This window comes from Amblyraja radiata, chromosome 9, assembly GCF_010909765.2.
Source record: "Amblyraja radiata isolate CabotCenter1 chromosome 9, sAmbRad1.1.pri, whole genome shotgun sequence".
NCBI classification, from domain to species: domain Eukaryota; kingdom Metazoa; phylum Chordata; class Chondrichthyes; order Rajiformes; family Rajidae; genus Amblyraja; species Amblyraja radiata.
In genome coordinates this window covers 62,324,813-62,338,851 of record NC_045964.1, presented here as the reverse complement: position 1 = coordinate 62,338,851, position 14,039 = coordinate 62,324,813, and the positions used below count along the sequence as shown (strand labels likewise).

Here is a 14,039-nt window from a genome sequence, read left to right as displayed (position 1 = left end):
TCCTGAAAGTGGTGTCATAACTAGATAGGGTAAAGGCAGCGGCTTTTGGCATGCTGGATTTTGAATATATGCTGCAATTGTACAAGAAGTATTGTGTTCGGTTTTAGTCGTTCTGCTGTAGGAAAAATGCCATTAAATTGGAAATAGTGCAGAGAAGATTTACAAAGATAACGCCAGAACTTGAGGGCCTGTGCTACAGTGGCTTGCAAAAGTTTTTGGCTTGCAAAAGTGGCTTGAACTTTTCCACATTTTGTCATGTTACAACCACAAACGTAAATGTATTTTATTGGGATTTTATGTGATAGACCAACACAAAGTGGTGCATAATTGTGAAGTGGAAGGAAAATGATACATGGTTTTCAAATTTTTTTACAAATAAAAAACTGAAAAGTGTGGCGTGCAAAAGTATTCAGCCCCCCTGAGTCAATACTTTGAAGAACCACCTTTCGCTGCAATTACAGCTGCAAGTCTTTTGGGGTATGTCTCTACCAGCTTTGCACATCTAGAGACTGAAGTTTTTGCCCATTCTTCTTTGCAAAATAGCTCAAGCTCAGTCAGATTGGATGGAGAGCGTCTGTGAACAGCAATTTTCAAGTCTTGCCAGAGATTCTCAATTGGATTTAGGTCTGGACTGGGCCATTCTAACACATGAATATGCTTTGATCTAAACCATTCCATTGTAGCTCTGGCTGTATGTTTAGGGTCGTTGTCCTGCTGGAAGGTGAACCTCCGCCCCAGTCTCAAGTCTTTTGCAGACTATAACAGGTTTTCTTCCAAGATTGCCCTGTATTTGGCTCCATCCATCTTCCCATCAACTCTGACCAGCTTTCCTGTCCCTGCTGAAGAAAAGCATCCCCACAGCATGATGCTGCCACCACCATGTTTCACAGTGGGGTTGGTGTGTTCAGGGTGATGTGCAGTGTTAGTTTTCCGCCACACATAGCGTTTTGCATTTAGGCCAAAAACTTCAATTTTGGTCTCATCTGACCAGAGCACCTTCCTCCACATGTTTGCTGTGTCCCCCACATGGCTTGTGGCAAACTGCAAACAGGACTTCTTATGGCTTTTTTTCAACAATGGCTTTCTTCTTGCCACTCTTCCATAAAGGCCCGATTTGTGGAGTGCACGACCAACAGTTGTCCTGTGGACAGATTCTCCCACCTGAGCTGTGGATCTCTGCAGCTCCTCCAGAGTTACCATGGGCCTCTTGGCTACTTCTCTGATCAATGCTCTCCTTGCCCGGCCTGTCAGTTTAGGTGGACAGCCATGTCTTGGTAGGTTTGCAGTTGTGCCATACTTTTTCCATTTTCGGATGATGGATTGAACAGTGCTCTGTGAGATGTTGGGATATTTTTTTAAAACCTAACCCTGCTTTAAATTTCTCCACAACTTTATCCCTGACCTGTCTGGTATGTTCCTTGGGCTTCATGATGCTGTTTGTTCACTAATGTTCTCTAACAAACCTCTGAGGCCTTCACAGAACAGCTGTATTTATACTGAGATTAGATTACACACAAGTGGACTCTATTTACTAATTAGGTGACTTCTGAAGGCAATTGGTTGGACTGGATTTTATTTAGGGGTAGAGTAAAGGGGGCTGAATACTTTTGCACACCACACTTTTCCGTTTTTTATTTGTAAAAAAATTTGAAAACCATGTATCATTTTCCTTCCACTTCACAATTATGCGCCACTTTGTGTTGGTCTATCACATAAAATCCCAATAAAATACATTTACGTTTGTGGTTGTAACATGACAAAATGTGGAAAAGTTCAAGGGGTATGAATACTTTTGCAAGCCACTGTATATCTTCAGACTCAGAATTGTTCAGCGTTTGTGCCTTGCACAGGTGGAAACTGTGAATACTTTTGCAAGCCACTATATAAGAGGTTGGGCAGACAGGGACTTTATTCCTTGAATCATAGGAGGCTGAGGGGTGATCATATAGAGGTGTACAAAATCACAATGGACATAGATAGGATGAATGCACAGACTTCTTCCACAGGATAGGGGAAATCAAGAAGTAGATAGTATAGTTTTACGGTGAGAAGCGAAAGATTACCAGGAACTTGAGGGGCAACTTTTTCCACACAGAGGGTGGTGGGTAAATGGAATGAGCTGCCAGAGAAAGCAGTTGAGGCAGGTACAATAACATTTAAAAGACATTTGAACAGGTATATAGATAGGAAAGGTTTAGAGGAATACGGACCAAACACAGGCAAATGTGATTAGCTTAGATTGAGCATCTTGGTAATAATAATAATAATAAATTTTATTTGTTGGGTGCCTTTCAGACATCTCAAGGACACCTTATAGATTAACAGGAATATAAACATATAATCAGAGTAAAATAAATAATAGAGACATCACAGAGACACAAACTAAAAACAGAATTCAGTCCAAAAACAGAAAATCAAAAACACAATGTGAAGAGAGAGCAGCGGCAGCCAAAGCGCGCCAGCGTCCACTCTCCCTTCACGGCAGCCATCTTGGACAAAGGCTAACAGGATTACATTACAGACACAAAAATAAATAAATAAATAAATAGATCATCGCCCCACAGTGGATACCACTGTGGGGGAAGGCACAATGTCCAGTCCCCACCCCAAGTTCACCCCAAAGTCAGGCCTATTGAGGCCACCGCAATTGCCTCTACGGAGGCCCGATGTTCCTGGCCGTTCTCACCGGGTGGTGTTGACCCGGCGTCGGGAGAGTCCTCTCAGCGGCTGGGCCACCTGGAACGGCCGCTTTCTAGTTGGAGACCGCGGCTTCCAAAGCCGACAAGGCCGCGCCGGTTTGGAGCTCCCAGGCTCCCGATGATGAAGTCGGCGCCGCCCGCTCCGCTCCGCAGACCCGCAGCCCGGAGGTGTTGAACACGGCGGTCTCAGCTCACCGGAGCTCCAGCGCGTCGATCCAGCGCGGCGACCCAGGCAAGGCATCGCCCGCTCCGCTCCACGATAGCGCTCCAGCGCTGTGCCACCACCGAGGCCGAGGTGCTGGGCGGTCCCCGCCAGGAAACGACGTTCCAAGCCCGCTGGTAGGCCACGAGGACGGGTCGACGGGCAGCCCGGAGAAAAAGCTGCCTCACCGACCAGGTAGGGAGCTAGAAGTAGAGTTGACACCCACCCCCCACATTAAAAAGTCCATATCCCCTACGAACGAAAAACAGGACTCACTAAAAACTATAAAAAAAGCGAATTAAAACAGACGGCTGCTAGCTAGCAGCCGTTCCTCAAGATGGCTCATCCTCCTCGACGAGTAGGATGGTAGCCATGGACGAGTTGGAAAGAAGGGTTATTCCCATGCTATGCTACTGTGGCACTGTTCATTTTGAAAGGACACGTGATTAAACCTTTTTTTTAAATTTAAACAAAGATTATAGGCCAAAGTGTCTTCAAATGTCTTTTACACAAAATAAGCCAGTATACAGCTGTGGCAGGAAATTGGAAAGGCTTTTTGGAATGCTGTTTATTTATTTCAAGCAGATTAAAGAGAAATCTTACTATAATATAGTTAGCATTTAAAAAAAAGCAGATGGCAATGCCTTTGTTGGAAAATTCTGTGACCCATCCAAGGCTGGTAACCCCACTTCAAATATCAATAGTTTATAACAAATTAAAAACAAAATATGGAAGCTTGCAGGATAGGTAGTCATTTGAATTGCTGTGCTCATGTTAATTTCCCCCCCCCCCCAATGCATAACCCCATTTGTGTCAGAACTAGGGAACTTACATCCACTTCATCAATGTCGTTTTCATCGGATAGATTTGGTATCTCAACAGTTCCTTCGTATTTAATTCCAGTTTTTGAAGTTCCTACAATGAAAGAATTACAAGTCAGAAATTGAGTAAGTTAGATAGTAAAACAAAGGGACTTTTGAATAATCAATGGCTTGGTAGTAGGGTCATATGATAATATTGGCCACGGTCTTTCAACACACGAGGGCCCAGTTCCAACATTCCCTTTCAGATACATTTTTGCTGTAAAATTATATTTTTACCTTGCATTCACAAAAGTTAATTAAAATTGTGTTTAGAAAATACACAAACAACTATCTAGAAAATCTGCCAGATTCAGACAGTACAGGTTATCAATGAGGAACAATTTCAAATAACAAGACAAAGGAAGGCGAGCAGGTTAAATCTTTGATTTAGTGATTTTCATTTTAATTGGTAAACAGACTGGTTAATTTTTCACACCCCACTGGATTTCGTGAGATTTCCTTTCTCAAAGCATATTAGTAAGATTTCACAATTTCAGGGGACAAATTAAGTTAAAGTCAAGTTTATCATGCATGCCTTGAATGATGTGCAAGAAGGAACTGCAGTTGCTGGTTTAAACCGAAGATAGACACAAAAAGCTGGAGTAACTCAGTGGGAAAGGTAGCATCTCTGGAGTGATATGAATGCCTTGAATGATATTGGTCTTTTAAATAACAAAAAGCCTCTCATTTTGCACATCTTAATTACTTCACCCAGCCCAGTCCTTATTCTCAAGGGGAAAAAGCAACACATCTTTGGCAGTCCAATTTCTGTAATTACACCCTGTTCGCATTGCAAAATCTTCAGTTACCACTACCTCCTACCCCACGCACACCCATGATCCACAAGAGAATACTTGATATCCACCCATCTACAACTGTCGTTTCCAATTTAGCTTGCCAGTTACTTTTTTTTTTTTTTAATTGTGAGTTAAACATTTACCTCCTCCTTATTCAAGATTTATTTAAATGGGAAATTAAACGTCCATTGCCATACGAGCAAAAAGTAAAGTGCTGGAAGAACTCAGCAAGTCAGTGGAGGAAAATGGATTCAGATCCAAAATGTCACCTCTAACATCTCTTCACAAACGCTTCCTCCAGCACTTTGTATTGTGCTCAAGATTTCAGTATTAACAGCGTCTGGTGTCTTCTTTGCCCCACCGTTCACTGGTTAATGCACAGCTTGTGTAATCAGCCTTAGCTACCACCATAACTTATCTATTCAGTACCAGGACAAACTAAGGCACATCGTTGCCTACACCCAAATTATCATTTCCCATTAATGTACGATGTTTCAAGTGCATGGGGACGGGACGGGGGGGGGGTGAGTGAGTCATAAAGACACATTGGTTTATGCCCCCTTTTATAAAATAATGCCATGGCAAAATAACTGAATTGGGAAGATAAATGTTTGTACTACAGATTGGGAGGACAGAGCACTCACAAGGTCAAGAAGCAGGTTAAATCTGTCCCAGTTACATGTGCTACTAAAATAAACCAACCAACCGAAATACACATGACACACTCCATCTATCCCCTTGACTGCTTGGATATGACAACTCAGATTTTGGTTATTAGATAGTATCAAAATGAAGGCTGTTTCTATGGAGGTACATCGCATCAGTTATTTTATTGAATTTTAAATGCCATGATGCCAATGGTTAATTCCACCTTCTGATATCCACAATCTTGCACATAGGAATACTGACCATTTGCTACCCTTGAAAGTGGATTCACATTAAAAGGGTCGAGGCCATTTAAAAGGCACCGGTCACATTTCTGTAGGCTACAATAGGCTTGTAATTCAAAAACTCAAACACCTTTGGTGCAATTTCATTGTTTATTTTGCATACTCACCTCTCCATGACAAGTGGATATTCCACTCAAAGAAGAAAATCAGTTTTCCTTTTCTGTTGTTGATTGAAGCTTCTCCGTCGTTCTTAGTCACCTCTGTGACTTCGCACACACCCTCTTCGTTTTCGACACTGACTGCGAGTAACAGTGACTTAATTTTATCTATTGACCAATTTGCGGCATCTCTCTCCGTCCTGCAGAAGATTGGTTTACAATAAAAGAAAAAAATTATATTTACCGACTCAAATCTGAAGCTTTGATCAATTCATTCAATTGGCTCTCAAGCTGGCATCTTCAATTATGTTTGAGTGGGCGCAATACTTTGTCAACAAGTAAAACAGAATATACCATTTATCTTGTAGAATTTCCATTAGATTTAAAAGAGCTTTTACAGAAGTTTATATAGAAACTTAGAAAATAGGTGCAGGAGTAGGCCATTCAGCCCTTCAAGCCAGCACCATCATTCAATATGATCATGGCTGATCATCCAAAATCAGAATCCAGTTCCGGCTATTTCCCCATGTCCCTTGATTCCCTTGGCCCTAAGGGCTAAATCTCTCTCTTGAAAGCATCCAGTGAATTGGCCTCCACTGCCTTCTGTGGCAGAGAATTCCACAGATTCACAACTCTCTGGGTGAATTTTTTTTTCTTCTTATCTCAGTCCTAAATGGCCTACCCCTTATTCTTAAACTACGACCCCTGGTTATGGACTCCACCAACATCAGGAACATTTTTCCTGCATTTACCCTGTCCAACCCTCTAAGAATTTTATATGTTTCTATAAAATTCCCTCTCATCCTTCTAAATTACAGCGAAAACAAATAGGCTGTGGGCCGAGCATCAAAAATGTGTCTAGAAATCAACTTTCGTGACCCATGTCTCGGAACTACATGAAATTTTGCACAGATTTAGATAAAATATAATTGAAAAGTCATAACTCGTCAGTGCCAAAAGTTGCAAATTAATTAATAAAACCAATTAGAAAACGAGATAGAAAAAGCACCATCTAGTGTCCAATACCCATATTACACCATGGGGAGCCCATTTCCGTGTTGCCACCCACTGACTGCCAGCGTGCAGTGTGGGGGTCACGGCCATAGTGGGACTGGGGCAGTGCCAGGCTGGGGGAAGGCTAAGGCATCTTCCACTGAGAGGAAAATGCCTAATCCTATACTAACCCGAGTCCACCTCGGCCAGCATGCCCTTCAGGATTGTCGTGGTGATGATGGTGGGGAGCAACACTGCCCTGCACGCCGCCCGGGCCGCCTTCAGTACCCCCATAGCGCAGGCTCTGTCAATCCACCCGCTCGCTCGCTGCAACACCGGCAGCCCGACAACCCGAGCGACCCCTCGCAGCATCCACCGGTTTACCGACTGCCCGAGCGACCCCTCGCAGCACTCACCGGCCTACCGACAGCCCGACCGACCATTCGCAGCACTCACCGGCCGACCGACAGCCCGGCCGACCGACCCCTCGCAGCACTCACTGGCCTACCAACTGCCCGACCGACCCTTCACAGCACTCACCGGCCGTCCGACCAGTCTCACCATCCACCGGCGGACCGACGGCCTGACCGATCCTCCACAGCATCCATCGGCCTACCGACAAGCCCGACCGACCCTAATCCTAACTGTACATTTGTTATTTATCATTTTTATTTAACAGTTCACATCATAACTTTATAAAGATAAATCAATTGAAAAACAAAATGATCAGCAAGGTTAGCATTAACTTTATTCCTTCGAAACCTTGTTATTGTTTTGATGTAATGAGGAGGCAGCCATGATCCCAGGGTCCTCCCCGCCTGGCGACCATAAAACAAAGCGCAGGATTGGTCAATTTGCGTCCGACCTCAATGTCAAACTTGCATTGATTGGACAATTACTACTCGGAAAATTGGAAGTTTTTGTCATATATCAACAAATTGTGCAGGTTTTGTTCTTGATGAGTTTCAGGAATGATTTATAATATTTTTACACAATATGTTCAAAATATTCAGGTAGTTCTGTGAGTTGGGTCACAAACCTGAACGAAAAGGCTCCTCGGCCCACAGCCTAAAGCCCAGTCGACCCATTCTTTCATATTGTCCGGTTTATTCAATCAGGACTAATTTACGGCAGCAAATGCAATAGGTCTCAAATAATAATCTCTACTCGCCACTTTAGATGAAGCATTCATTGTCCTTTGAACAGATTATACCAATTTCAACAATTTTCCATTCTATAAATGTTTTTAAAGCTTGCTCTAAAAAAATGTATGCATTATACACCAAAATCTTTCCATTGCAATTATATTTTAAGGAAGTGTAAATTCTAGGGTTGGAGAAATCAAGAACTAAGAGGCAGAAGTTTAAGGTAAGAGGAGAATAATTTGACAGGAACCAGAGGGACAACTTTTTCACTCAAAGCATGCATGGGTATATGGAACGAGCTACCAGAGGATGTAATTGAGGCTCATAAAATATCTACTTTTAAAAGACATTTGGGCATGTACATGGGTAGGAAATGTTCAGAAGGATATGGGCCAAACACAGACAACTTTTTCACTCAAAGCATGCATGGGTATATGGAATGAGCTACCAGAGGATGTAATTGAGGCTCATAAAATATCTACTTTTAAAAGACATTTGGGCATGTACATGGGTAGGAAATGTTCAGAAGGATATGGGCCAAACACAGACAATGTGTTTAAATGTGGCATCTTGATCGGCGTGTATGAATTGGGCCATATGGCCAGTTTCCATGCTGTACAACTATGATCCAGGAAATATAGTTAATACTATTAGACATTCTTCACAATATCAACAGATGACTCAATTTTACATCATAGCAATTCCACCTGTATTGCTGATAACATGCTCAAATCAATTCTATTTTGTGCTGCAATCTGCAAAACAAACCTTTGAAAAATCAGATTTGAATCATAAATGTTTTGACTATCAATGCTGAATGAACATCAGCCACGTAAATCAGCGGTACCATGTTTGACATTAAAATCTTACTTATATGTTCACTATAATTTGTTCCTTGAATTACAACCACATCTACAATCATTATGTCTGAAGAAGGGTCGCGACCCATAACGTCACACATTCCTTCTCTCCAGAGATGCTGCCTGTCCCGCTGAGTTACTCCAGCTTTTTGTGTCTATCTACAATCTTGTTGGCAGCTATAAACTACCCCAAGTCAATGCACAGGCAGCACTGTACGGATTATATTCTGCCATTAGAGTTAGGAAATCCTGATGCCTTATTCATCACCGCTGGTGATTTCAATCAAGCCAACATTAGGAAAGTACTCCAAATAGCACCAGCACGAGTCCTGCCCTTAAGAAGATGGTGGTTAGCTGCTTTCTTGAACTGCTGCAGTCCTTGAGGTTGGGTACCACCAATGCTGTTAGGAAGTGTTCCAGAAATCTGACCCAATAACCATGAGGAACGGTGAGATGTAGATCCAAGTTCATAGAAACATAGAAAATAGGTGCAGGAGTAGACCATTCGGCCCTTCGAGCCTGCACCGCCATTCAATATGATCATGGCTGATCATCCAACTCAGTATCCTGTACCTGCCTTCTCTCCATACCCCCTGATCCCTTTAGCCACAAGGGACACATCTAACTCCCTCTTAAATATAGCCAATGAACTGGCCTCAACTACCTTCTGTGGCAGAGAATTCCACAGATTCACCACTCTGTTTGAAAAATGTTTTTCTCATCTCGGTCCTAAAGGATTTCCCCATTATCCTTAAAGTGTGACCCCTTGTCCTGGACTTCCCCAACATCAGGAACAATCTTCCTGCAACTAGCCTGTCCAACCCCTTAAGAATTTTGTACGTTTCTATAAGATCACCCCTCAATCTTCTAAATTCTAACGAGTACAAGCCGAGTCTATCTAGTCTTTCTTCCAGTCAGTATTCTTTGAAGGGCTAATTCCGCGTGGTGATATTTCCTTTGATTTTGCTGCCGTTGTCCTTCTATTTGGAAGTGGTTGGGGTTTTGGAAGATGCTGACAAAGGAGTCATGGCAAGTTGCTGCAGGGCATCCAGTACATTGTAAAAACAATAGACAATAGGGGCAGGAGTAGGCCATTCGACCCCTCGAGCCAGCACCACCATTTAATGTGATCATGGCTCATCATCCACAATCAGTACCCTGTTCCTGCCTTCTCACCATGTCCCCTGACTCCCCTATCTTTAAGAGCTCTATCTAACTCTCTCTTAAAAGCATCCAGAGAATTGGCCTCCACTGCCTTCTGAGGCAGAGAATTCCACAGATTCACAACTCTCTGGGTGAAAATTGTTTTCCTCACCTCCGTTCTAAATGGCCCACCCCTTATTCGTAAACTGTGGCCCCTGGTTCTGGACTCGCCCAACATGGGGAACATGTTTCCTGCCTCTAGCATCTCCATAATCTTATATGTTTCAATAAGATCCCCTCTCATCCTAAATTCCAGAGTATACAAGCCCAGCCGCTCCATTCTATCAACATATGACAATCCCGCCATCCCGGGAATTAACCTTGTGAACCTATGCTGCACTCCCTCAATAGCAAGAAAGTCCTTCCTTAAGTTTGGAAACCAAAACTGCACACAATACTCCAGGTGTGGTCTCACTAGGACTCTGTACAACTGCAGAAGGACCTCTTTGCTCCGATACTCAATTCCTCTTGTTATGAAGGCCAACATGCCATTAGCTTTCTTCACTGCCTGCTGTACCTGCATGCTTACTTCCAGTGACTGATGAACAAAGACCCCCCAGATCTCCTTGTACTTCCCCTTTACCCAACTTGATACCATTCATACAATAATCTGCCTTCCTGTTTTTGCCACCAAACAGCTGCACTGTGCATGGGTTCAGTGAGCGACAGAACGGTTTGGGTTGCTTTGTCCTCATGTTGAAGCTGCACCATATCCAGGCAATTGGAGAGTACTCAATCATACTCCTGACTTTAGTAGATGGTGAACAGGATTTGAGGAATTAAGAGGGTAGCAGTGGAAAGAAGTTTTTCTAATTAGAAGATTGACCTACCATTGCATTACTGGTGCTGCAAACGAGTTTGTAATATACATTTTTTCAAAGGACAAAGGACATTTATTGTCACATACACCAATTGGTGCAGTGAAATTTGAGTTACCATGCAGCACACAAATAAGATAAACACAACACTATAGAATTTAACCTAAAAACATCCCCCCACAGCGGAATTAACATTTCCCCACTGAGAGGGAAGGCAACAAAGTTCAGTCCTCTTAGTTTTGTTCACCCGTAGTCGGGGCCTAATTGAGGCCTCCGCAATCACCGCAACGCGCTCGCGTCAGAATGATGGAACTCCGACGTCGGAACGGAAGAACATTCTCAGCGGCTTGGAGTATCCGAATCGGCGCTTCCTACCAGACCGCAGCTTCTGAAGTCCACAGGCCGAGCTGGGCGGAGCTCCAACACTGGCAATCCTCAGCGAAAGATCATGCCTTTGGCATGAACACAAGAGGTATAATTAGCATGTTTGTATTATACTAATATTGGTCGTGTTGTGGATAGCAAAGGTTGTTTAAGACTGAAACAGGGATATTGATCAGTTGAAAAGTTGGACAAAGCATAGACAGATGGAATGGCAGTTGTCTGAAAAAGGGTCTCTCGACCTGAATCATCACCTATCAATGTTCTCCAGAGATGCTGCCAGACCTGCTGAGTTACTCCAGCACATTGTGCCCTTTTTTGGCAGGTGGAATTTAATCCTGACAAGTGTAAGTGCTGCTTTTAGGAAGTAAAATGATACAGGACATGTACAATAAATGGAAGGGAGCAAGGGGCTCCAAGTCCATTGCACCCTGAAAATGGCAACACAGGGTGAAGGCGGCATTCAGCATACGTGCCTTCACAGGTCTGAACACAGAATTGGGATATTGTACTGCAACTCTGTAAATTGGAATATTTTATGTAGCTCTCATCTCAACACTGCAGGAAGGCTGTGATTATGCTCAAGTGCAGTGGAGATTCACCAGGACATTCAGCTGGATTAGAGGTCTCGTGTTAAGGTGGAGACAATAAATAAGCCAAGCTAGTTTTTGCTCAAGCAATAGTGGTTGAGGCGTGAATGACTGATGGAGGTATACACGATCATGATAGCCACATTTAGTTTTGATAGTCAAAAACAAAGAGCTTTGTTTTAAGGGGGAGAAAACTATGTTTTTTTTTGTCTTTTTTTTTTAAAGAGGCATAACCCTAATGCAGACAAGTGAGCTTAGTGTAGATGACCTAAATGCTGCAGATGTTCTACCAATCGATGGTAGACAGTGCCATCTTCTTCGCTGTCATGTGCTAGGGCAGCAGGGCAAAGTCCACGGACGCCAATAGGATTAACAAACTCATCAGGATGGCTGGCTCCGTCCCGGGGATGGAGTTGCATTCATGGGAGGTGGTCCTCAAGGGGAGGATGCTCCTCAAACTGCGGAGCATCTTGGACAATACAGCTCACCCCCTCCATGACACACTAATCAACCTGCAGAGTACCTTCAGCAACAGACTGGTTCCACCAAGATGCAGGACAGAATGCCACAGGAGATCCTTCTTCCTCGTGGCTATCAAACTATATAACTCCTCCCCTTTCTGTCGTGGGATAGACTGACCCCCCCCCCCCCCCAATACTCTCCACTTGTTACTTTAATTTCATGTTTCATGTATTTATGACTGTTGGCAGATCAATTTCCCTCCTGGGGAAATAAAGTTCTATCGTATCGTTGGAAGGTTTTTTCAAGGATAACGGCCAAATGCAAGCAAACGGAACTAGCTCAGCAAGGCACCTTGGTCAGCATGGACAAGTTGGGCATATTTTGCATAAATCTAGGACCATGACATATTTTGCAAACTTTTCACCACCACCCCAAACTTAGAATCTCAAAATGTAATTACCCCTCCTAAATGACTCGCATGGCAACATCCAATGCCTCGCAAGTTATCACAGTGCATCGTCCTTCACATAAACCATGACCAAGCTACTGACATTGAACAGGGATCAATGCTAAGCCAACTCAAAATCAAAATTTCTGTAGATATTGTTTGATAACAAATCAAGGCCCATATACATTACCTCTCCGAGCCTATGTACAGCAGAATTCTACACAATTCTATTACATACACATTAACTCTTCTAGCCAGCTGATAACTACCTATTTATTTTGATAGAATAAGCAGGTAACAATTCCAGTCCCCTTAATGCCATGTATTGCCAATAAATAAGAAAGCTATCTTCCAAAATGCAGTAAGTGTCACAAGGAGAATACACAGGTGGCACAACGGCGCAGCCGGTAGAACTACTGCGTCATAGCAACAGAAACCAGAGTCTGATCCTGACTTTGGGTACTGTCTGTGTGGAGTTTGCATGTTCTCCCTTGACTGAGGTTTCCTCTAGGTGCTTTGGTTTCTTCACACATCCCAAAGACCTGTGGGTTTGCAGGTTATTTGGCCTCTGTAAATTACCTTGCATGTATTGAGTGAATGAGAAAGTGGGATAACATGGGACTAGCGCAAATGTGTGTTCAATCGGCAGAATGAAGGGCCAAATGGCCTGCTTCCATGCTGTGTCTCTAAATTCAAACTCTGGAGTTTAGATTAGGTTTAATCCAGAAGATATACAATTCAAATCTGTTTTACACATTCGTGAATTCTCAAATGCTAATAAGGATCCAAAGAAAAGAAAATTAGTACAAATCATGAAAATATTGTAAATTTTCATCCAAAAAGAAACATTTAATCCTCCCCAAACTGTCAATCAAATTTCCACCTGGGATTGGATTTCAACTATTGGAGATGGAACAAATTTATTTTTCCTCAACTTCAACTTCCTATTTACTGAAGTCTAATGTAAATCACATAAAATGTAATATTTCCACAAACCATATCACCACAAGAAACAGGTAGAATTGGCAACAGTGATCCCAATCACTTTTCAGGCAAAAAAACAAAACTAAAACCCATACAAACCACAAGGGAGTAGAGGGAGGAAAGAGGGAATGGGAGGCATGGGGAAGGATAATAAACATACCTCACAACTAATGAGGTCCTTATGTTTTATTTTTAAAAAGTGGTGGCAGCAAGCCCAGAAACATTATATATAGAAAATGACAATCGTCAAATAGCAGTCTTTTGAGAGCACCATTCCCAATCCTGCCCCTTAAAAAGGTCCTTATTCAGTTTAACAGCACCAGTAAAAAAGCAGAAAAACGCAAAAGAGTGCAAAAAACAAAAACAAACAATGAGAGAGAGAGGAGATGGAGAACAGAAACGGAAAAGCAAGAGTAAAAACAGTGAAAGGGAAAATAGATTAAAAAATATATTCAATAAAGTTGCAAAGGACAGCACAAAGGTCATAAAGTCATGTGATAGGAGTAGAATTAGACCATTCTGCCCATCAAGTCTACTCTGCCATTC

At 42.7% G+C, this 14,039-nt stretch overlaps 1 protein-coding gene across 1 annotated transcript in view; it reads right to left on the bottom strand.

Annotated features, from left to right (window-relative positions):
- Positions 1 to 14,039, bottom strand: part of ahsa1 (activator of HSP90 ATPase activity 1) — a 36,680-nt gene that overhangs the window by 18,447 nt on the left and 4,194 nt on the right. Inside the window, exons 2-3 of the mRNA XM_033027613.1 lie at positions 5,619 to 5,809; positions 3,734 to 3,816 (exon numbers count right to left, since the gene is read on the bottom strand). Coding sequence (XP_032883504.1) covers positions 3,734 to 3,816; positions 5,619 to 5,809 — 274 coding nt within the window. The remainder of the gene's footprint in view (positions 1 to 3,733; positions 3,817 to 5,618; positions 5,810 to 14,039) is intronic.